We start from the raw sequence: 25,942 nt of genomic DNA on the forward strand, positions 1-25,942 counted from the left end.
ACTGTGTGATAAGTCAATTTGTAATACGTTAAGTTTAACAAACTTTAATCCTCTAATTTTCAGCCCAGAGGGCTTTAGAGTTATATTATTTTACACTATGCAGGTTTTACTAACTTAGTATTTTCATACAATATTCCAACCTCCTTATTTTAGCACGGCTGGAATACAGCCATTTCGGAGATTACCCGAAAATAATAAACAGGCAAATATTTTTGTTTAGAGGTCTAATGTAAAAAATACTTTTGTTTATAAAATCTTACTTTTGTTCATTCAAATAATGGATAAAAGGTAAGTTATCTGTGTGTGCAAATAGTCAATAAATTCATTTTTAATTATTAAACTCTTTATTTGTATACCACAACATTAACATATATAAAATACTAGCTGTTGCCCGCGACTTCGTCTGCGTTAGATTTTGTTTTTAAAGTATTCAGTATCGCTAAGTCTTAAATGAGTATAGTATATATATATATATATATATATATATATATATATATAACATGTGACTGTCAATTCATTATAGACAAATAATTTGCAATAAAATAAAATTGCGACTATAATTAAAGATCTAAGCTATCCTATCTCTTAAGTTGGAGCAGACTGCTCACGGTGTGCCAATTTAATTTAAAATCGGTTAAGTAGTTTAGGAGTCCATCGCGGACAAACATCGTGACAGGAGATTTATATATATTAAGATAATAAAAACAGAAACATATCGAAAGAAGTAGAATACAAAAGATAAGGTCGCCTAATAATTTGCACACACAGATAAATTAGAACATTAGGAGTTACTTTGAATTTCTATTTACCAACTGGGTCGCTCAGTAAATGTTCAAAGTTATCATAGCACGAAACATAACCTAACCATAAAATTGATTGCGGACATAAACGCTCTGTCATCAATATTATAATTTGTCGCGCGTAAATTCCTCTTATATTAATAAATCATAGACGTTTACAAGATTAAAGACGTTATGTCGACGCGATTAATCATATCTTTAGTGACATAAGAAATATAACTTCGCGCGCTTTGATCTTAGATTGGAGCACAAGTTTATTCTGGAGAGAGGAAAGAGTTAAGACCCACCACGCAGCTACGTTAGGCACGTTTTGTATCAGTAAATTAACGATTCATATCAGATGCCAGTTTAGAACGATAACTCACTAGATATCCAGATATTACATTAAAACTTAAAATCTTTTGGCTGATTTCTTTCTGTTGGGTATTTATTTATTTTAACGGACAAAATAATAGATAGTTTTAAGACCTTTTTTTAAGACACTGTACATTACTCTTAAAAAGCAGCTCGTTTCTTATTGTTTGTACACTAAAATAAAACTAGCAACAGTCATCATTTTGACGGCGCAACGGACCTTACTGGCGCAACGGTTAGCGCTGGGAATTTAGGTAGGAAATCCCTGGTTCGACTTCCGGCAGGGGCAATTTGGGAATTCATAACTTCCACCTTTTGGACTGGTCTGGTCTGGTGGAAGGCTTTGGCTGTGGCTAGTTACCACCCTACCGACAAAGACGTGCTGTTAAGCGATTTAGTGTTCCGCTGCGATGTCGCGTAATAACCGGTTAGTATGATTTCCATACTCCCTAACATTTTAGCCCGCTACCATCTTAGACTGCATCTTCAATTACGACCAGGTGAGATTGCAGTCAAGGGCTAACTTGCAGTAGAATAAAAAAAAAAAAGATCATGCTCGCTATGCAGGTATGTAATGTGTTGGGTATTTTGTCCTTCCTTGAAAGGACGGTGAGACGGACTGGATGTATATAAAACCGCAATAAGCAACTAGTATACAATTGAAATTGTGTTAGACTTACAGTGAATAACGGGGACTTATGATATACATATATACGGTTGCATTAAAATACATTATAGTCTTGTTTAGAGACTCAGATGGCATAAAGATACCCGCTAGTGTCTATTTCCTTATAAATTATCATTAATCAAAGGGGATTAGTAATAATATATATATATATATTAAACTAAATGTTACAGTAAATTTATAAACTGGGTAAATTTTTAAAAGTTAGATAACTAAATTCATTTTGGCCAGATATTTTAATACATTGATTAGGATTTTCAACAAATACGCTAATAATTATTAATTAATTAATTGATAGTTATCGAGAAACAAATCAAATTATATTTGATTAACAACCAATGTTCATTACATTGAGATGGTGGGTATTTTTGATATAAATACGACAAGATACCTCCCGGGGTCTTAGTCGTTATCTCTTAGGTACTAATGGTATACACACACAAACATTTTCCAGTCGTGGGAATCCAACCCACGGCCTTGTACTCAGAAAGCAGGGTCGCTGCAAAGTACGCCAATCGGCCGTCAAATTATTATTTAATTAATAAATAGTTTTCAAGAAAAAATGGAGGTTATATTTGATTAACAACCATTTTTCATGACATTCAGTTTTTATTTGGATATAAATGCAAATCAATGCGATGCAAAGATACCTTCCGGTGTCTTAGTCGTTTATCACAAGAGTTGTCTAACATCTCACATTATTTTCAGTCGCCGAGAAATCGACCATTTCAACCAAATGCACCGAGCTCCAAATAAAAACGGCACCAAGTGTCTGTTATTGTCGAAGTTGTTCTTGAGGCTTATTCACAAAACTTGGCAACTTCGGAAACGAGTTGGTTCCAGAGAATTCGCTTCATTATGCGGACTAGTGATCGTGTCATTTGAATTGTAGGTTGTGGGGAGTTTTACAAGCTTTTTGGCAAGCAGAAGATCTTGTTTCTATATAGATTTTCTTCGTGAATGCAATTTTTTGTTTCAAAGGTTTTCATCATTCGTCCTTATTCACACAAGGAGCTACTCGCGTAACTGTAATGGAGCATCTTCATTATTTATTCTAAGTACTGTTGTTCTTTGAGAAGGATTTAGTACTGTTGTTCTTTGTGTGACACAAACTTGTTCAGTCCTTATCATCATCATCATCATATCAACCCATTATCAGCCCACTACGGATCTCCTCCCACAATGAAAAGGGATTAAGGCCGTAGTCCACCACGCTGGCCGAGTGCGGATTGGTGGACTCCACACAGCTTAGCCTTGGCTAGTTACCATCCTTCCTACAAAGACGTGCGGTTAAGCGATTTAGTGTTCCGGTGCGATGTCGCGTAGTAACTGATTAGGGATATTACTATCATTCTGCTGCATCACTTACCAAAAGGCCTTTTGGCATTGCAGCCAAGGGCTTTCTTGTAGTGGAATTAAAAAAAAACCATATGAACCGTATATTCTTACGTAATAAAATGAATCCATATCACACACAAAATTTCTTTAAGCAAAATAGCACATCAAACTCTTACAACGAAGGATAAAACAACAAACGCACTTTCGCATTTAAATATTACCAGCTGACCCGTGCAACTTCTTTGCACCAAATCGGTTATTACCGGAAAATACAAATAAAATGACATTTTCTAAAAATGAATCCTAGCTAGATCGATTTATCGCCCCCAAAACCCCCTGTATACTAAATTTCATGAAAATCGTTGGAGCCGATTCCGAGATTCCAATTATATATACTAGAATTGCTCGTTTAAAGATATAAGATTATATGGAATATTGCATGCAATGTCACAGTATGTTAAATCTTGTAACTCTCCAGAACCTTCCACCCATACTAGAGTTTGCACTTACCTTACCCCGTAGACCCCCGGAGTTCATACAAGTCGTCAAGTAGAAACGGAACTCTGTGCCGTCTAAATTGTATTTCTAAAAAGACGTTTCAATTGTAAGAGTCGTTTGTATGACTTTGAATGACTTTTTACGACTTCGTATGACTTTCTATTTGTGTAGCTTCGGCGTATGTTTATTCTTCGTATTTGCTTTAATCATCACTTTTGACTTTCCCAACGGTGGAGTTGGCCCAAATCATGCTGGGCTGGTTGGTGATCGCAGTAGATGGTAGTTAGGGAGCTAGTAAAATGTAGTGACGATCAGCTGTGGTGTGCATTGAGGGCATGCACAGGGTATGCAGATGATATAAAATACGAGTTATAAATACTTAATTTATAAAGGCTTTTTATAACTCATACAATAAATAAATATACTACGACAATACACACATCACAACCTAGCCCCAAAGTAAGCATAGCTTGTGTTGTGGGTACGAAGATGACTGATGAATATTTTTATGAATAATATATGTACATAAATACTTATAATATACATTATATTAAACACTAGGATTTTGAAAAAAGAACCCTGATTTTAAAACATCTTCCATTGGTGCCATGCTGCGTGTTGATATATAACCTATATGTATACGCCTTCCTCGATAAATGAATCAAACTCTGAAAGAATTTTTGAAATCCGACCTGTAGTTCCTGAGATCATTGCATTCAAGCAAACAAACAAACAAACTCCTCAGCTTTATATATTAGTATGAGATAACCAAACAAAATCGAATTTTGATATTAGTATTTATAATAATATTCGTTGTTCAAAATATTTCGGAACAAGTCTTAGCAAAGTTTGAAATCTTGTAAATCTAGCTCACGAGTTTTGTGACTGTTGGAAACAAACAAGTTTTGAACAATAATTTATGAGCAAACCCAACATGCTCGCTAGTCCGCCTTAATGTATATCTTCTTCACTTTGTTATCATAATATTTTGTTACATTTACTTTTATACATCTTAGCTTTATAAATATCACAATGCCAAAATTATTGATATAAGTTTTGTACCTCACCGAAACATGAGTTCAAATTTTACTTACTTTTGTTTAAGCTAGTGTACTGTGTGGGATGTACTTACCTTCAAGTAGATTTTTGAGGTAACAAACGTGAAAAAAATACCGACCGAATTGATAACCTCCTTCTTTTTTTGAAATCTCCGATATTTATAAAAATAATCAAGCCCCTCTGATTGGCTCGGCAACAATATGGCAAATCGAAGGCACAGCTAAATGTCTAACCTGTGCTAGGATCTATGTCTCTATTTTTTAATAAGAAATTAGATGAGCAAACATTATAGTATAAACTTATTTTACGAATTCTATAACTGTAAAAAAGCGTATTTTATAAAAATGTTATTCGTGAACCCGTATTGTTTTTTAAAGAAATCTTCAGACAAAGCAATTAATTGTATTCCTTCCTTAATACTAGTGCTAAACCTATTTTACCGTCTTCCCGCACAATATCAACTACGCGGCAATAGGTATAAAATCTATTTACTACCATGCTTTGGTACTCGAAGCAACTGTATATTGCCAAGCATCACTATAGAATTTCGTACAAACCTTTTGTATATACTTCCCTTGAGCAAGCAAACTCGACATAAACATGCAAGGCTTTGAACAATCCATGTTTATTTTTGTAGAGTTCACTTTTGTATTGTTATTCAAAAGAAAACGAGCAAAATAGAGAAATTCTTTTATAAACGTTGCGCTTATTAGCAATGCTTAAATAGTAAAAGGGGCTGAAATGTCACTTTGTAGTCTTATTAAATTTTACTCCCTGCTAGGTAATAAACGCTTTTAGAATTTTCTAATCTAATCTAAGTAATTCGAATTTGCTAATTCCAGTTCTTAAGTACTGCGCTGGGGAGCAGCTCTAGAAACACAATTTACTTTCTCGAGAAATTATATTATTTCTTAGTACAAATACGTGTATAAAATTGTAAGTGGCATATTTATTGACCTAACTAGTATTCTGTGATATTGTTTATTTTAGGCGTGCTTATTATATCCTGACTTTATTAATCTTTTAAGACTATTATATTCTTAATCGCTTATTGCTTCTTACGAGTCAAAAATTTAGCTCTTAGTCTAGTTGGAATGTATGAAATGAAGCGAGTTTTTCTTTTGTTTTTGATCTCCTAAATGATCAAGTTAATACTTTTATCTTATTCTGGGATTTGGAGTGGTTGAGTGAATAAATAAGAAATGATATTTAGCTTTTTAAACAATTAAATATCACTTGTTTGAACGGTGAATGCAAACATTGTGAGGAAACCAGCATGACTGTGAGTGTAGCCAGAGTTCTTTGTTATGTTTTCAAAGGCGTGAAGAGTCTACCAATATTCGCTTGGCCAGCGTGGTGGACTATCACGGTAAACCCTTCTCATTATGGGAGGAGACAAAATTGTACGGTGCGGGGTCACCAAAATAAATTTTACCTTAGGTAGGTAGGTATTCTTTCGATATTAAAATATTGACGTGTGATATGCAATCTTCAATACGAGTGTTCTAGGCTTAATTAAAATTAAAATTCACATTCATTTATTTCAAGTAGGCCTACTTTATAAGCACTTTTGAAACGTCAAGTATGTATGTTTTTAGTGACTCTACCACCGGTTCGGAAAGCAGATTCTACCGAGAAGAACCGGCAAGAAACTCAGTAGTTGCTCTTTTCCAACATCAACATTTACAATCATTTTGCTATCTTGCGGGAGATGAGAGCGAGGCTGGCTGCTTCCAATCTACCTTGTCATTGAGGAATTCATCAAATGTATAGTAACCTCGCTGTAATGGTAAACTTGCTTATTTTTAAATTATGTTATAGTATAAGTCCTGCGCCCTGTAGTGGGCGGTATAGTGTTGATAAGATTTAGCTTTTAAGCCTCGGAAAATCTCGTAGTTTTGTAACCAGATATTCCACGCAGACGAAGTTTTTAGTACTAGCTAGTTTGTTATATACCTATTTGTACGTTGTTGAAACTAGGCCACATCACCCTTGAATGTATATGTGATTACAAGCATCGGAACTTGCGTAGCGGAGGCCGCCGCCGGCGTCCGCAAACTTGGTAAAAGCTTGTCAGTCACTAATGAGACAAGTTGCTTGACTACAACAAAACTATTTTGTATACTATATTAGGCAAAGGCCTGGGCTATGGCATAGCTGAGAGCGGATCACCCAGAGCATCTGGGTGAGGACTAGATGTGTCCTTCAGAGGCTTGTGTAATCATGAGGTAAACGGGCATTATTCCGTAGCACTAAGAATCGATGGACTTTGGGGGTCAAGACGCTGTGGTGACCATGGAAAGTACAGTGTTGGTAGACAATAACTGTGTAGACATACGAATGAATACATGCGGTAAAAGACCGTAGAGTTAACGGGTTAACAAAACTTTACAATACAACGTCCAGCAGTGTACGTCTATCGGTTTATATGTTGATGATAATCTCGTATTGGCGTTCTAAATATGTATTAAAATAGCAACAAAATTCTCGATAAGTAGGAATTGATTAGACATTTTTTATCACTTTTTCTTAAAAATACAAAATTAATAACTATCTTAATATCACATAATTTAACTAAAATATAAATTACAAAGCTGTATGAACTTTTAAAAGAATGAAGAAAAAGATTATCGAAGCTATACAATGCATGCATCGACATAGTTATTACTTATGTTGTCAGTTCAGCTAAATATTTCCAAATCTCTAAAATTGTTGGTAGTTTTATTTACAATACGTACACAACATCGTGACGACTAAAACGTGGTTCCAAAGATGAATAAAATGGTTTGCTAACCAGTTGGGAAGGCGCGTAACGTACGAAGAAAACGTTTTTGTCTATCCATAATCACTAGGATATTGTATGCCTACTGTGTGATTGAGACGTACACTGAATGCGCCGTCGAACGCTTTTCACTCAAGCCATGCCCTTATCCTTAGCCTTATTTGAACGCCAGAACTCGGCCATTTCGTAAACGCTAATGAAATTCCTCTCAAACTCCTATTGTTCCTAATTGTGGTTGCTTAACTTATCCCTATTCAGATTTTGCTTTAGATTGATAAATGTGTTAACAGTGAGCTGGAAGATACAAATGAATGGGTTCTCTTCACTAAAGATAACGTAGGAAGTGCGCGATAATTTAATTGAAAAGCCAGACCTTAACTTTGTATGCAATGAAACCTAATTAATGATCTATTTTTACATCTATCTGGGCATGTGATATTTTGGATATGTGATGAGTATTTCATTTTGTAGGGAAAAGTGGCAACCGAAGAATACTAAGGCTCAACAACTTAAACCAACATAAGCTTTCTCCAACTTTAAAACTGCTGTAGTGATGCCAGCCTTCGTAAGGAACACACTAAACGAAGAAGATCTGGGTAATCGGCTTTAGCGTTTACGAGAAAGTGTGTGAAACGTTATGATGAAGGCATTAAATTGGATAGCAACTAACGTAGTGCGTACTTCAGATCGTGGAATATCGAGTCCAGATATCTATAATATACGACCAAGCGTGTTTATACAATTGTATTAATTTACACACACAAATGACAACTTTAACAGCTTAGGTCCCTTATGGTCTAACAAGCCATAAGGTATGGTCCCACGTCTCTCATATTAATTCAAATTCAAATTCAAAATTCAAGGTTTACTGTGGTGTATTATTTAGTAACGTCTAAAAGACATCAGACATTACTAAATAAAATTATATTACAGAGTTTGTTAAAAAAACATCTAAAAATAAAAACTAAAAGATTACGTATATAACTTAGTAACATATGTTTTTGTCTGTATGTACCTAATCAGGCAGCGAATTTTAGTACCTATTTCTAGTCTTAATTCCGAGTCGAGTACAAACCGCTACGTCGGGTTGCCAGATATGAATAGGTATCAAGACTGTTTCATAACAATGATGATCGTATCCCCTAATCGACCCTAATGGGTTTGCATTCCACAAATGTAATTCAATAACCCTCTTCTATTCCGATTGGGCATATTCTACCCATATCAAACAGTGATCATCAGCAACTGACGGACGGATTCGAAATCCTCCAGTGAAGCCTCTCAACAGTGATTTGGGTGTTTTCTGTACAATCCACATGGGTTTAAATAGATTGTTATGTGCTTAATGGATTTTAGAGAATGAGAATATTTTGTGCTCGCATATTTTTTATGCACAGTATACTAATAACTGATACTCTGGGTTGGGTTTGCATACATTAATGATTTTTCTTATTCCGAAGAACCATAGATAAGGAATGAAAGTTTTACACTATAACTCCGTCATATTAACTCATATTAATTCTATTTTTCACTGTTTTATGATCAGATAAATTTTCGCAGATTCCGAGAAGATGTGGTAAATATTATAAAGAAACTCCTCAGCGCACAAACAGATTCCTTATTGACGACCTAACGATGTTTAGTGCTATTTACGCTTCATAATATATAAACATAATTATTATTTCTTGGTTAGCCTTTCGCATATAATAAACCCTTGACACCTAGAATTTATTAAGAGCCTAGAATGTATGAATTAATCAATGAATATACCACAAAAACTACATAAAAAGAAAAGTATTAAAAAACAATGTATTTATTAGGAAAAAAAAATATTTCATTGCGCCACACTTTACTATATCACCGACACCACGTATGTTATGTGCGGCACGACCAAGAAAAAAGTGCCAACTGAGCATTGTGCTGCATGCGCCAGTGGGGGCATATAGCGCACCTTGTACCGGGGACACCAACGAAATGCGTAGCCATCCACTGACCTCATTTTAAAATTTTAATTTAATAATAAATTAAGTAAAAAAATAAAGTTTTATAACTAAAAAAATGACAAGCAAAAAAATCTATGAAAAAAAAAAATATTTCATCTTTTAGTTACATATAATATATAGATAACTAAAAGATTAAATTCTTCGCTAAAGTCTAGACTAAACGGAAACAAAAATAGTGCTAAAGCAAAAAGTGACTGCGTTCTATTTAATTACCCAAAAGGAGTGAAAAAATTAACGAAGCGAAAAGTTGGTAGCTTACAGCGATGTTAAGAAATGTTTAATTTTAAGTTAGGTAGGTACTTAGTTTGCAGTCAGTTTTATACTTGGAAAATTGGTTAGTTAAATCGAAATTTCCGCTATAACTTTTTACATTTTAATTTAGCTAAGGGGGATTAGAACATTTTTTTTTTTTATTTAAGAAGGGGGTAGACTTGTATTGGAGCGGAGTGAGTGGAAGAACCTACTAAAAAATATCGCCAAATCTACTCATTCTACTAAACAAGAACCTTACTACAATTATTATTGAAAATGTGTAATGCATCTTGTGGTGCAGCGTGCTGACGGCAGATTAAAATACAGTTGTACACCTCTCATCTTCTCAGGTAGCAGCATCCTCTATGCCACTACTACCATTTACCGCGAACACCAATAGTACTGGTGGGAGGCTTGGCCGAGCGATTATATGTTTGGGTGCGATATTGCGTAGAATCCGATAAAGGGTAGGACTACCATACTTTCTAACAGGTTAGCCTTATAACGTCTTAGAATGATCATTTACCACCAGGTGAGATAACAGTGAAGGGCTAACTAGTAGTGGAATAAAAAATATGAATGTGAGATTTAGAGCTAAAACCCACCACGTCGCTCTAAGCAGACATTACCCCTTCTGAGTACATTTAAATCATTGTTACTGGCACCGATGGCTTTGCCAATGAGACACGCATAAAGCCATTTTCTTGACTCCAAAAAAACGCAATACCTCTACATTTTTCCGTTTTATCTTTTAGTCAGTAGAATACATGCAAGCTATCTGTCCCTGTCGACGACGGGACACTGATGGGGCCATGACCCTTATATGTCTGGACGGACCCATAAATACGAGGACTTTTTAGGACAAGTGGGACGGCGAAGTTGAAAATAAGGGTTGTGACAAATGGCACGCTTGCTGGTGACAGCGGCCAAATAGTCTATTTATTTATTTTATCTTCACCCCTTACTTACTTGTACCCCACAAACAGTTAAGCTCATATATAGATAAAGCAGAAACTTAAAGAAGTAGGATATAACAGCCTTGACGCTTAGTAGATATCTGCTAGGCGACCTTTGGTTACCAATATTATTAAAAAATACATAGTGATACATAAACCAGTTAAGACAGCACAAAACAACACAAAATATGGAACTAGAAGATAGAAGATATTATCTTATAACATGCCTTATACCTATTCTTAGAAGTGAGAAACAATGAAAATGAAAAAATGAAAATGAAAATGAAAATGAAAATTTATTTGTTCACATAAAACAATAGCAGATAAGGCGGAGAACTTCTGTTAAGTTTAAAACCTGTGCCAGAAGATCTCGCTCTTCCATTACAAAACACATTTTTATCTCAATTTATTTATATAATACTTTTTTATTTTTTACTTTTTCTGACATGCGAGTAAAACATGCAGTGTGAGTGCGATTATGTTATGTGTACGTGCGTGTGTGTGTGTGTGTGTGTGTGTGTGTGTGTGTGTGTGTGTGTGTGCGCGAGTGTGAGCGCGTGTGTGTGTATGTGTGAGAACGTGCTTGCGTGCGCGCGTGCGTGTATATGCGTGAGGCTGATTATTACTTAAGTAATAAACCTTATTGTTTAATAAATTTAATGACTTACTTTATCAGTTGCAAAAGGAGTTCAGTTTCTTCATATGTTAGTGATTGTAACCATTGAGTAATTTTTGTTTTACAATCGTAAGAATTTAATTGGTATATATTAAGTGCTTTATTAATTCTGTTATATATAAGACTGGATTGTTTTTTAAATTGTTTATTAGCAAAGGCCGTTTTAGTGATTACTGAAGGGACAACAGTATTATTAGTTCTTTTATTAAGAATACTTCGATCAATACGCAGAGTTTTATGTACTTTAAGAGTTGCATTTAAAACGTATAATTGTCTTACTGTAAGACAGTTACTGATTTGATATAACCACTCTGTTGGGAATCGACATGATTTGAAGTTCATAACTTTCAATAAATACCGCTGAGCCCTTTCCACTTCAATGAATCTAGTTTTAGCGGCACCTCCCCATAAAGGAATACAGTAGGTCATGATTGATTGGGCCAAGGCCAGATATATTTTTTTGAGCAACTCAGATGTAGCAACATAACGCAACATCCTAAAAATATAAGTTAACTTCCTTACTCTGCTAGCAACTAATTCTACTTGGGGATACCAGGATAGGTTTTGGTCAAGAACAACACCTAGATATTTAGTAGACGAGACTTTATCAAGGGTTGGACAAGAGCAATTTTGACTTTGTTGATCACCGCATTTGTGAATTTTAAGCGTAAAATTGAATCGTGGTTGAGCGTTATTCTTAATAGTGAAACATATAAAATTAGATTTACTCGTGTTTAAAGTAAGCAGATTTGAATTTAGCCATGCAGAAACCTTAGCGAGACCTTCTTCACTTGAGCTTTGGACCTCTTTCCAGGAGGTTCCATAGAACACGATAGCGGTATCATCAGCGTAAGAGAAAACTTTACCATTTTTCAATTTTTTATCACACAATCCATTTATGTAAAGAAGAAACAAGGTCGGTCCCAATACACTTCCTTGTGGAACGCCATAGATTATATTTGTCTCTTCACTAACATACTCTCCGATTTTAACTCTCTGTTTACGGTTACTTAAATAATCCTTGAACAGTTTCAAGGGCGTTCCTCTAATTCCTATATGTTCTAGCTTTTTCACCAGAATGGGAACAGAAACGGTGTCAAACGCCTTTTTTAAGTCCAGAAAAACACATAAACACTTATTCCTCTGATCAAGTTGCTTAACAATCATTGATGTTAAGTTGGAAATTGCATCTTCGGTTGATTTACCCTGTCTAAAACCAAATTGTGTATTTGAAATTAAGTTGTATTTGTCTAAGTAATTAATTAGCCTTTTGTTCAAACATTTCTCTAATATTTTGGAAATTGCTGGCAGGACCGATATTGGTCGGTAGTTGTTGATATCGCTTCTGGCCCCACCCTTGTGAACGGGCGTGATTATAGCTTCTTTTAGAGGAGTCGGGAAAGTACCCTTTTCGAAGCATAAGTTAGTAAAATGACAAATGATGGGGGCTACCTTGTCTCTGGCTAACTTCAAGAATTTAGTAGTAATTTCATCACAACCCGCAGAGCTGTTACATTTGAGTCCCGAAATAATACTGCTAATTTCATCGACTGACGTGCCTAATAAAACAAAAGATGAGAGTTGCGAATGAGAAGTGCCTGAACTGTAATATTGCGAATAGTTGTCCAAAATGATCTCTTCTGATAAGTTTTTGCCAATATTTGCGAAGTAGTTATTAACGAAGTTAACTGAATCAATAGGGAACGGCCTGGCTTTTAGTAAATCAATATTATCAGTCCTAGTCGTAGTTAGGTTTGTTATATTTTTAATGTTTTTCCAAAGTGCTTTTTTTTTTCCAGAGTTTAATAATTGTTCTCTATCATAGTTACGTTTAAGTTTCTTAATAAGGTTATTACAATAGTTTCGATAGCGTTTATATGATATTTTTAAGATCTCATTTTTGGGGTCATTTTTTAACTTTTTTTGCATTTTGTTTCTATTTTTAATACAGCGTAGGATGCCAGCGGTAATCCAGGGCTTAATAATGCGCTTATTTTTTGGGATTTTAACAGTTTTCGTATTTTCTTGTATCGACTCCTTCATTATACATGTTAACTGTTTGATTATAATGTTTGGATCTTCAATAAAAAGGAGCTGAGAAAGATTTTTTGTGGCTAGGGTTTTTAATGCGTCATTATAATTAGTTATTATTTTATTTTTTGGGGCGAGATTCTTGCATTTTAAGTTTTTTAGGTTTAATACTAAAGTTAAATGATCTGTAATTGAGGTATTAATGACAGCTATGTCTGCAGAAATATGATCTTTCCTGGCAATTTTTAAGAGAAAATGATCCAAACAATTTCCCTCTCGCGTGGGCAGTACATGACCAGGTAGGAATCCGTGAGTCGATAACATATTTAAGTAATTTGACCTATTGTTTCGTTCATTAGTTTGTAACAATAAACCATTAATTACCTTTAGGGTGCAAGAGGACAACTCTTAACCTTTTTGAGTCTTCTCTTGAGTTTATTAGTCTACCATTTTGGAAATACTACCACTTTTTTTTTTAGTTACAAGTTGGCCTATGACTGTAACCTTACCTGGTGGTGAGTTATGATGCAGTCTGAGATGGTAGCGGGCTAACCTCTTAGAAAGTATGGTAGTCACACCCCTAATCGGTTTCTATGCAACATCGCCCCGGAATATTAAATCGCTTAGCGGCACGTCTTTGTCTGTAGAGTGGTAACTAGCCACGACCAAAGCCTCCCGACCGACCAGACCAATGACCATTCTCTTGAACAATGGCACTAAAGATAACGCAGAACGTCTACTGATGGACCTTAGATATTAATTTTTTGACAAAGTCCCAATTCCTTATCACCTATCACACAATTTGGGTGCACTAAGAAATTTAATGAGGTCAAACTGGCGATAAAGCTTTTTAGATATGAGAATATACTTTTATTGCACACCACAAAAAGTACATAAAAAAAGAAAAGTATAACAAAACAACTTATACAATTTAAATATGATATAATATTACTAAGTCTCACAATGCATTCAAAAACCTAAAAAGGTAGGTTCCACAAATAAATATACACAGTGAATTTTGTAGTCGCAATACAAGAAAACAGCGGTAGAAAAAAGTATAACGTTGCGAAGGCGGCGTCAAGGATGAAAACTAGCAATGTAACTTTAAATATGACTTTGTTCTGATAGACATAAAACGTAGTTATTTCGAAATCACGATTTATACTTTTATCTTACTTGTATATATGTTGCATTGATATAAATTCGGTTGGAGTAAAATTACTATAAACTCAAAATATAATTAATATAAAATAAGCTTTGGTGGCTGACCATTGGCACGCTTCAGATTAAAGTAATTCCAAAGCAAATTGAATGCCTGCAATTTCACTATTCAATTTTATATTCACCCATCAATACACCCATTGATATTAAAGTTTGATTCGCACTATCGCTGGTCCAATTGTCGTATATTGGTAAACAATAAGGGACGAGATTGTGTCAACACCACAGTCCAATAAAATGAATAAACATGTTTACAATCGCGGCTGTATTGCTCAGACGCTATGCGAGCATACAAATTATTTGAATAACTAATTCACATTGTAGTTATATTCGCATTAAACCACATTCATAGTGTAACTGTAACTGACTGTTTCCGATCGAGGAAGTTTCTTAATTTCACGGAATATCAAAATAAATAAATCTAGCCCCAAAGTAAGCGTACCTTGTGTTATGGGTACTAAGATAACTGATGAATATTTTTATGAATAATATATATATATACATACTTAGACTTAAATATATACTTAGAATATATAAACACCCAGAAATTGAAAATCATGCTCATCACACGAAAATTTCCAGTTGATGGAACACGGCTTTGGGCTCAGAAAGAATGGTCGCTGCATACTGCGCCAAAATACTATACAGACTAAATTGCTGGATACGTTAAAATGGCTCAATGTATTTTGATGATTTATTTGTGACCAGAGAGCTGAGTTATATATTAAATCAATATTTGTGATCATGAAGTCTAGATGCACAGGTGAATTAATATCTTAAAATATCTCAAGTGTCCTAAAAAATCTACTCCTTTCAGTAGAGTAGCACCAGTGTTTACTTTTATAGTAGGAAATATAACTAAATACCTACTATATATAGATAAATAAATACTTTTTGATACTTTTAACTGACAGTTCGGTACGGTACAAGCATGCCTACTTGTAATAGAGTCCAAAATCTTCTACTTTAAATCATTTTCCTGCAATTATATCCTGTCTGAATACCCTGTGCACTGCTATAATGAGACCAATGAAGCAAAGTATAATCTTTAATCACAACACAATTTACACACTTGATTAAGATAATCGAATCGAACCGATTTTTCACTCCAATTTAAAAAAGAGCACAATGAGTCGAATAAAATCGCTATAAAAGAAATGAAGGCGCATAATTATACGCATTTTAATTGCAATCTGGTAATATGTCATCGATAATCCGACGCCTGTCGATGGGCTTTATTAATTGAAATCTCTTATTGAGATGATCGTGTAAAAACGATGACGGTAAAACATGGTTTCATTTTAATTTTAAAGTTTGCTTTTTCTTGATTTTTCATATCACCGTTTCGGTTTCGATGACGAACCTCCATAAGCATATACTCAGGCAGTGGCGTGCATAGAGGGTATGCACAGGGTATGCAGATGATATAAAATGAAGAAAATCTCCAGTACAAGTTATAAATAATTAAGGGTAGGCTTTTTATAACTCTCGGCACGTCACAGGTCTACAGTCCCTTGAAGCTGTCAAAAGAATCTAACTTCTAAGTTGCGGTAAAAAAAAGATACGGCCTTCTATGCTACAAAAAACGTAAACACACACCCTGAAATGTAAATCGGAAATATTACATTATTTATTATTAAATGTACTGTCATTTAATAATAAATAATAATAAATATACTACGATAATACTTTAAAAAAATTGTTTAAGCAATATGCACTCATAATTATACAGGTGAAAAAATCTATGGCTCAAATAGTCAGACTTGCATTTCCGGTTATTTTTCTTGATTTTGGTTTTCGGCATCGAATTCTAAATTCAAAGCAATCGGTACAATCGGTAGTCCCATGATTTCAAAAAACTATCGGGCCGAGTAAAAACTGGTAGCCTGTCAGATCTGGATTAGATTAATATACATCCCTGACCCAGGTTTGCACTAGATCCGGGGAAAAGAGAAAATGGCCGACAAAAAAGGGTCTCCGAATACAAACACGATGTTGGATAAAAAATTTATGGCCGTATTGGGATTTACTTTTCCAATCGGTTTGTTTAGTAACTTAGGGGGTTGTGTTTTATTCAATGAAAAAGCAAACATTAGGGTATCGTTTACCTACTAATGGAGCCATGAACAGTTTATAGTGCGTTGAACCCTATGTTTGATAATAAACTAGTATGTAGGTACTCGTAATTACTATGAATAAAGACGGCCAATCATAACTTTAATTTTGCTTTATTTACTTTATTATTTAACCTGGTACGGGGTACCCTAAATGGGCAGCTTAAATTATAAAGTAGATTACTGTTCTTTCGTTATAAATACTAGGACATAACATTACATTTCATTTATGAGCTTAAACAAGGTCATAGAGGACAGCAACAATTAAAACTTGTGCTTGATTTTTTTCTTATTATTAACGTTAATTTCGGTTTTCATTGAAGGAAAAGTAATTTTTCAAGCCGGACTTATTGTTATGATTTTCCCATCATATTTACTTATGATGACAGGAAACCTGTGCCCTGGTAAGGGCTTGATGATGATGATGTGAGTTATTTTAAAGTCAGTCTTTCGGTGCATATCAATGATTTAAATTTAGCTGATAATCTGCTGGAGTATTCATAGAAAAATAACTGAAAACCATCGCTTTTTAACATTCGAAACAAAAAAAAATCGAACTATGAACACTCCTCTTTACGTTAAAATATGTATAAAGGGTTAAAATATATATAAAACAAGCTTTCAAAGGAGCGTCTACAAAAAGTAATGTGCGATTTTAATTAAAAAGCCAGGTGAATGGTGGATGCTTACTCTTTTAACTACGTTTTTATTAAAGGTAACAAAAGAATATATAAAATCTCCTTTGTTTTTATGATTGCGAAACGCAGGTGTGGAACTGCTTTTTTGTTTTATAAATATTTTGCGATTTATTTCAATGTACATCCCAAATTTAATGGCGAGGCAACTATACAAGTTAATAATGTAATCGCGTAAAAGCTGCCCACCGACCCATGCGATATGCGTAGTAGTGGTAGATATATGCTGTGATATTCCTGGATCTATTAGTAGTAGTTGGCCCACCAAACTACACTGGGCCAGCGTGGTGGAGTACGGCCTAAACCCTTCTAATTGCCGGACGTTACCCGTGCCCTGTAATGTTCAACTCACTACCGGCCGGTAGTGAGTTGATATGATGATCAGAGCTCGTCCGGGGAAGTACTACCATGCTTATTGCTGTTTCCAAGCAGCATTTCGGTCTGAAGGGCGTCGTTGTTTGTGTAATTGCAAGCACTTCACCTACGCCGCAGGCTGATTTACACATGGCAGTACATTGTAGGCCGTCCATGACCTGCGAAATCTTCCTCTATTAAAAGTTGGTATGTCTGTTAAGTCCGTCAATCCATACCTAATATAAGGTATAAATGCGAAAGTGTGTTTTTTGTCATTCGTTAACACCCTAACTAGGCAGCCAATTAACTATTTTTTTTGCATAAAGAAAGGAGGAAAAGTCACATAGGCTACTTTTTATCTCAGGAAAGGAAAACTTCTCACGGGATTTTTAAAAAACTTTAATAAACGCGAACGAAGCACGCGGTTCTTAGCTAGTTATTAAAAAAAAAAAAACCCCGACTTTCAATATAGTGTACGGTATTCTACTAGTCAAATGGTAGAGTCGCTACACACAGGCAGACTTGACGTTCCAAAAGTGCTTATATTAGGCCTACTTGAGATAAATGAATTTTGAATTTGAATTTCAAGCCCGTTCGTAACCATAATGAGGGAGCTGAGATAAGAAAAGCAATTCGCCATTTTATGATGGCGGCCATCTTGAATTTGAAATTTGTCATAGTTTATAGTATTTTACTAATCAAGCTCTTTCATTTGATACCCATATTGAGGGAGTTGTGTAAAAATATGTAATGTGCCATTTCGTGGCAGCGGCCATCTTGGTCTTCAAACGTAAACAAGAAAAACAAAGTGGAAATCGGTTCATCCGTTCTAGAAATAAGATGCTACAGTCAGACACACACACAGACACGTCAAACTTATCCCCCCCGTCCATTTTGACTCGGGGGGTTTAAAATAGATGGAGCTCGTACGAAATCTTATTTTTATACCTATAACTTAAGAATATCCACTTGTATATATAGCTATAGCTATTATATACAAAAATACATGTTTATTTTCGATATATTAGTGGTTAGATATTCTTTATTATATATATTGTGTTAAAATTGTAACAGATCTATTCCTAAACGGAACCAGACGGGTAAGTTTAACGAATAGTGTCTGGGTTCTTATGTCTAGACGGTCTGACGATCTGAGAAGGGTCGAATTAGGATATGTTGGAAGAGGGGATCGATATTATAGTAGTAAATGTTAAATGAGGATATCTAGGTTTTCTTTTATACCTTGGTAGTTTTAAATAATAAAGCAATCATCTTTGAAGTCACGTTTGTAACTAACTGTCATAATAGGCATTTATCTTTGAAGTCTCGTTTGTACCGTTGTATGATTAAAGTAACAAAGAATCGATAGAATATCTTATTTACGATTCATGTATTATGAAAAACGTATTTTAATTTATTGCTTAGTATTATTACTCGTTTATGATTGATATTTATTTTCAATAAATAAAACTGCAAAATCTAGCGAATTGCCATGGCAGGTGAAACGCCGAATTCAAAATTTTAACGTTACATGACGTCTATATAAACATTATTTTGCAGTTGAACTTCGATAATCGCGTATATCAAGTATTTTGTGATTTTAAACTATTAGTTGCTAAGTTTTTTGTTATCAATACCAAAATATTTAGCTATGGAATGAGGAAACTAAATTGCTTATAACGCCACAAGTGCGGCTATTACACCCGGCAAGCGCGAGATTTTTTTTTTTTTTAAATATTATTTGATATGTTATGTATATATATTTCCGAACAGCATAGGGCAGTTATTTAAAATCATCATGCCTATCTACAAAATGAAAACAATAGGCAAATATTGTGGAACCTACCTCTTTAGTCTTTAGCAACATCCCAACTTCAGACCTTTTAAAATTCGCAATGGATTTTAATGCAGTTTTAAGCATAGGTAGAGGGAGTTTTATATTATGTAGAGAAAAGCAAAGAATTAAAAAAAATCGTAATGGGATGTCGTATTGTTTGTGCGCTTTCATTGCAAACGCTGACTAAACCTTATTATTTATCACTCCCCTGCCCCACATTACTAGTCCATACTAATAATATATATAAATGCTTAATTCTGTTTGTTTGTTTGTCCTGCTTTAAATAAGCAACAAATCGGCTTGATTTTTGGTAAAGAATTAGTTCAAAGGAGAGAAAGTAACATAGGCTACTTTTGGTGCAGGAGAAACTTAATTTCCCAGGGGTTCATAGGAACATTCGTATCTTTACACCAAATATGATCCTTCCTTCACGTGCTAAAAAAGCAAAAGAACGACTTATCTACCACGGGTAATACCGCGGGGCGCATCTAGTATATATATAAAGTATAATATAGTAAACCTTTGTATCTTTGTTTCCAGGCGACAAGCGGAGCAGAGCCTCAAGTCGCAGTGCTATGCGAAGCAGGAGCGACCTACCACCCGCAGTACATGTCTGCCGCAGGAAGATGGACACCCGACCTCACCACGAAACCACATAACTGCTTGAAGGATAAGATGGAGATCCTTGACTATTGCAAGAAGGTAAGAAAGAAAGTATATAGGTAAGAAAGAAAGTATACTTTATTGCACACCAAGAAACACTGTATGTGTTACACGACACAAAACGACAGATTGAATATACAGTGTACAGTAATTACACGCTTTATATTTACCTTCACTTGTATGTTTGTAACCGACTTCTTTGGACGCTATTTTGACCCACTTTAAACGGTCAGATTTTCAATTAAAAAATAAGATTTTTAGCTTTGTAGGTATGTTTGTAACCGACTCCTTTGAACTTGATTTTGACCCTCCTCAAACGGTCTGATTTCGTTCAAACTTAGAAGATATATCGAGGAGGAGGATTATTCCATTTTTTAATTTCTTAAATAAGATTTTTGTTAATTTATATAATTTTCAGCTATAGTCACTAAGGCAGGTATGATGTTCATTTTAATTTCCAACTATTATCTTTATCTTCTCTATTTGATCTCTAATTATCTCTTTAATGGTGAATGGGTTACCGATTAATTTTGCTCTAATAAAAATAATAGATCAAGAAAAACTAAAAAAAATCGCTTTTATGAATAAACTAAAAGGTAGAAATTAGTTTAGTTTTTTATACCAAGCGTGTTTTTTAGTTTTTTTGAACTATTTAATTTATTTTTACCTTTAAAGCTCAGTTCAGCAGCAGTAACAATTCTTGAATGGTTCGACAACATTATCATCCTATTCATTTTCTTCTCTCTTCCTGATCTCCTGCCTCATAGGCGGATGGGATATCGTGGGCGTGGAGGGTCAAATATATGGACATATCTTTGACCCTCCACGCATCAATCTATATCCTAATTGTCAAGCTTTTATTACAAGCTACTGATATAACCACGCTCGCCAAACCACCAAAGGCACGCTCTTTAAGATTCGAAAACGTCAACTTCTAACTCCATCTGGGCGTGTAATGGGAATCTATTTGTTCGATACACTCAATAAGTACCTACCAATTTTTCCCGCATCCTGGGAATCTAACATAGGATCTCAAGATTCTTCATCGAACACATGACTATTCTCGCTCATGTTGTCCTAATACTAATACATGAACAGTAGTCGTGTATACTGTATGTTTTGAAGCTGTGCCTCTCGGCCAAATTGGCGTCTCAATAAAAAAGCTTGACGTCAAAAATAAAAAAAAACATACCAAATATAAGATGTCAAGGATATTGAGAAACTAGTCTCGAGTTACTTCAATGTAGGTTTACTCCCATCAAGCATTGTCAAAGACCTGAGTTGGTACTGAGGTTATAATGAATTTTCCAACAAAAACAACAAATCTTAGCAACGACTACGACTTAACTAACAAAAATATGCATATCTAAAAAGTTAAAACCAAAAGAACCACCAAAGCTTGAGATACTTACTAAACTTTCACATAAAGTACCAAATATAAGGTATAATAGAAAATTCTATTTGTTCGTACTACTTGACGGCTCTAAAACTTTCTCGATCGTGGACAAAGTTTTCGTTGTTTGCTTCATAGATGATTCCTCTCCAACAATCGAATTTATGCAACTTATTCGTGCGAAAATGGAAAACTGTTTGTACAGTTATATAACATGGATACTGCACCTAGACTGAATGATAAAACTACCTGTTGATTTTGCAACTAAGCATTCGTAAAATGTCAACCACTCTGGCTCCTTAGTATGGTTTGGCGGTCAATCAATAAAAGATCACGTTCCTCATTATATTTAATTATTTCTTGCCATTCCTCTAAAAGTACACCTTTTCCCAAACTAGGTGTTTATATTTCTATTATCAATATCAGTAATCTGGGACTATTTAGTTCTATTATTTCGTATACTTGTTGTGTTTTTTTTGTGCGTTATACAGGATTTTCTATATTTTTTCATCCAGGTATACCCCAGCCACGATATTACCAACATCGTAGAGGCATCCCACTACGTGAAGGTTAGCAACTGGTGCAAACTGGGAACCGGCAATGCAGCGAAGTGCAAGGTCACTCGATGGGTGAAGCCCTTCCGTTGTCTTGGTACGTACACCACCATAAATTACAGAGACTTAAAGAACAATTCAGTTGTAAGAAACTACTAAGAAATAAAGCGTACTTACCTCAATCAAAATAATTAAGTACCTTATTCAAATAAATTACGTTCGGCTCGTTCTCGGAAGCTTGTTTTCAGAATTCTTAACGTTTTATTATAAAACAAAATCAGTAATACTAAGTATTATTTATTCCTTCTTTGAATTATGGTGCGTTGGAACTTGATAATTGCTTCTCACGATTTCGGTAACAATTTACATAAATTTCAAGACCGTTAAATTTTAAAAGAGTTTTCCTGTTCTCTCGCCAACGAGACGTATTGTACTAATTATTATTGTAATTCTATTCTCTATTATAATTATTATCTGTAGGGTAGTGTAATAAAAAATTTAAACTCCGTTAGTTTTGATCATTGTTGTTATGATAAATTTATCAAATTTTTCCCGTTAACTACAAAGTTTATTTGGCGGCAGAAGGCCCATTCCAATCGGACGCGCTGCTGGTACCAGAGAGCTGTCTGTTCGACCACATCCACAACCAGAGCCGCTGCTGGCAGTTCTCCAGGTGGAACGCCACTGCCGGCCGTGCTTGCGGACAACGCGGACTGCGACTTCGGACTTTTGCTATGCTCCTGCCATGTGGAATAAGCCTTTTCTCTGGCGTTGAATTTGTATGCTGCCCTAAACATTTTAAGGGTGAGTTCGAAACCTCCATGCCCAAAACTGTTGATGAAAAAATGCCCAAATTCGAAAGTTATTACCTGTTATAAATGTAAATGTGCGCTTTTACGCCACAACTACTTAACCGATCATCATGAAATCCCATCGACGTTATCAGGGGGTACAGAAAAATATAAAAAAAGATTTAAGATGAATTAATTTTATGACTATGACTGGCCTCGCCCTGCATCTTCTGCTGCGCCTTCTATTTCCTCTACAACAACAAAACTAAGTTGGAAAATAGCACTACTAAATTCAATTTGCCATCTCAATATTGATTTTTAGAAAAATATAAAGAACCATTTAGAAAAGGACAGCCCAAATTGAGAAGCTGCGGGCAACAGCTATTCATAAGAATAATACCTTTATGTGTGTTACAGAAAACGTCAAAATGCACAAACCAATGGACGTAGGTGTGCCAGTAAGCCCCGGTGGTGAAGAAATGCTGGCTGCTTCTGCTGCTATGGACGAACGTGATGATGAACTACTTGACGATGAAGACACGCTCACTGATGATGATGACGACTCTCTCAACTTGAGCGATGATGATGATGACGACGATGCTGATGACGGTATTTTGCTTATTTTAATTAAAAATAATCTTATTCGAAATAATATTTTAAAATGTATTTTAGAATCAGTTAAAATTAATAAGGCCTCGTTAAAGTTTTTTTTGATACTGCTTGTTTCTGTGATTTAAGAACAACAGTTAACTTACCAATAGTAATCACAGATATGGATGAAGATGAAGACGTTGACCTTACCCGAGACGATGACGCAGAGGACGACGATTACACCGACGGTGATGACTCTGCCTGGCCTCGTCCTGAATCTTCTGCTGCACCTTCCACCACTTCTACAACTACCACGTCAACAACTACTACCACTACGGTTAGTTCTTGCTTATACAGATTGCTTAAAATAAACAAACGGCTGAAGTTATCCTAATCCTAATCCGAAAACTTCAAATGACAGTGTTATCCTTGAGGGAAAAGTCAGAAGAGAAGAGGATAGCACTACTAAATTTAATCTGCCAACTGAAGATTGATGATTAGATCGACTATTGATTTCAAGCGTTAGATCTTAAGTTGAAATAAAAACAACACAAAAATTTACACTAAGACACCACACGACATCTGAGTTTGGTCATATGTTTAGAGTAGAAAATCTAGGAGTAGAATATTATTAAAATACTAATTGATCTAATTGTGGGGCAATTTAATTTATTACTCAACCATGACACAATCGACAAAACTATTAATACTTGATACTTAGTCGCCTTTTATACTATCCCGAATCTTATCACCATTAAAGATAACCGGTACATTTTGTGCAGGCATCAACTGCTACATCTGACCCTTATTTCTCGCATTTCGACCCCCGTACTGAACACCAGAGCTACAAGGACGCTCAGCAACGCCTCGAAGAAACTCACCGTGAAAAGGTTAGATCTATTCTCGTATTCAACATAAACGCAAAATTAAAGTTTCACAGCGCTTTTATGTTAAAAAGAACATAGTCCCTACTCAAAGTCTGAAAACTTCTCGTGGTTTCCAAAAGTTTACTATCATAAAAGTTTAAACTTCCAGACAGCTGTGCAATCAATTCGTCTTGAAAAATAGACCAATAGTTTGAGAAACACAATCTGATGATAACGGTTTGCGGTAGGCCGAAGATCTAAAACTTTGACGGGGACTAATCGCAACAAGCAATGAATAATGGGCAAATTTTTGAGCGAGAGTACCGCGTATATTTTCAATAATTATCACAATAATCCAAATGTAAATTACATACTTGTTCAGAGAATGCGATAGTTTCATGACCCATTTCAAAATGTTGTACTTTACAGATTACCAAAGTTATGCGTGAGTGGTCTGAACTGGAGGACCGTTATCAACAAATGATGGCCTCTGACCCAACGGCCGCGCAAACCTTCCGCCAACGCATGACTGCTAAGTTCCAGGCTAATATTCAGGTATTTGCATCATATTATTTTTTATTAGAAAAACTCAGCTTTTACAACAATGGTCAGTGTTATACTCATTTAACAGTTAAATGAGTCTATGAGTTGAAAAGTATTTTATTAAAAATATTTGTTCTTATATAAACAGAGTTTCTTATATTTTACCTTCTACATGTCTTGTTGTAGTCTTTGGAAGAAGAAGGTGTATCTGAACGTCGACGACTAGCTGCTCTTCATCAGCAACGTGTATTGGCTCATCTTGCTCAAAGACGTCGCACTGCTCTCTCCTGTTATACCCGCTCTCTGCGCGATACTCCTCCTAATGTAAGTATTATTTAAGAAACAAGTAAGAAAGTTTTATTACAAATAAATCAAGAATGTTATATACATAAATATCACCTGAGCATAAAGAATATCTTTATCCAGCAACGTGATATAAAACATAATGGACATTAAAATTCAACTGAAATAATGTTTGTCATTCTCAAGGCTCATCGGGTCCAGAAATGTCTGCAACGTTTGGTCCGAGCGCTCGCAGCTGAACGAAGTGGTGCTCTTGCAGCATGGCGTCGCGCTGCTGCCACTGGCAGGGAAGCTGCTGCTGCTGAACGTGCTAGTGCCGCTGACAGATTACAAGTATGAGCAAACTTATAGGCTTTCAACTAATTCAAATAATCCAGGCACTCCTTTGACTCTTGATCTCTTAGCGCTGGCACTGTAATCTACCCGTAAATTAAGTGCCCGGAGGCCAGGCTGACACATTCGTCCAATGATAATAGTGGTGAACAGACCTCAATTACCAAACCTTTTTCATAAATGCAAGCCTAGATATTATAGGTATTTAGATTTTTTGTTCTCTAAACAATTGCTTATTATCTTACCCGAT

At 35.2% G+C, this 25,942-nt stretch overlaps 1 protein-coding gene across 3 annotated transcripts in view; it reads left to right on the forward strand.

The window, feature by feature from the left end:
* Positions 1-25,942, forward strand: part of LOC120631338 (amyloid-beta-like protein) — a 201,435-nt gene that overhangs the window by 169,907 nt on the left and 5,586 nt on the right. The window contains exons 2-10 of one of the 3 annotated variants that reach the window (XM_039900831.1): positions 20,196-20,357; positions 22,227-22,362; positions 22,848-23,069; positions 23,474-23,665; positions 23,818-23,984; positions 24,430-24,537; positions 24,943-25,068; positions 25,243-25,380; positions 25,546-25,692. In XM_039900831.1, coding sequence (XP_039756765.1) covers positions 20,196-20,357; positions 22,227-22,362; positions 22,848-23,069; positions 23,474-23,665; positions 23,818-23,984; positions 24,430-24,537; positions 24,943-25,068; positions 25,243-25,380; positions 25,546-25,692 — 1,398 coding nt within the window. The remainder of the gene's footprint in view (positions 1-20,195; positions 20,358-22,226; positions 22,363-22,847; positions 23,070-23,473; positions 23,666-23,817; positions 23,985-24,429; positions 24,538-24,942; positions 25,069-25,242; positions 25,381-25,545; positions 25,693-25,942) is intronic. The other 2 variants (XM_039900833.1, XM_039900832.1) reach the window with 2 other exon arrangements.

This window comes from Pararge aegeria, chromosome 18 (assembly GCF_905163445.1).
Source record: "Pararge aegeria chromosome 18, ilParAegt1.1, whole genome shotgun sequence".
NCBI classification, from domain to species: Eukaryota; Metazoa; Arthropoda; class Insecta; order Lepidoptera; family Nymphalidae; genus Pararge; species Pararge aegeria.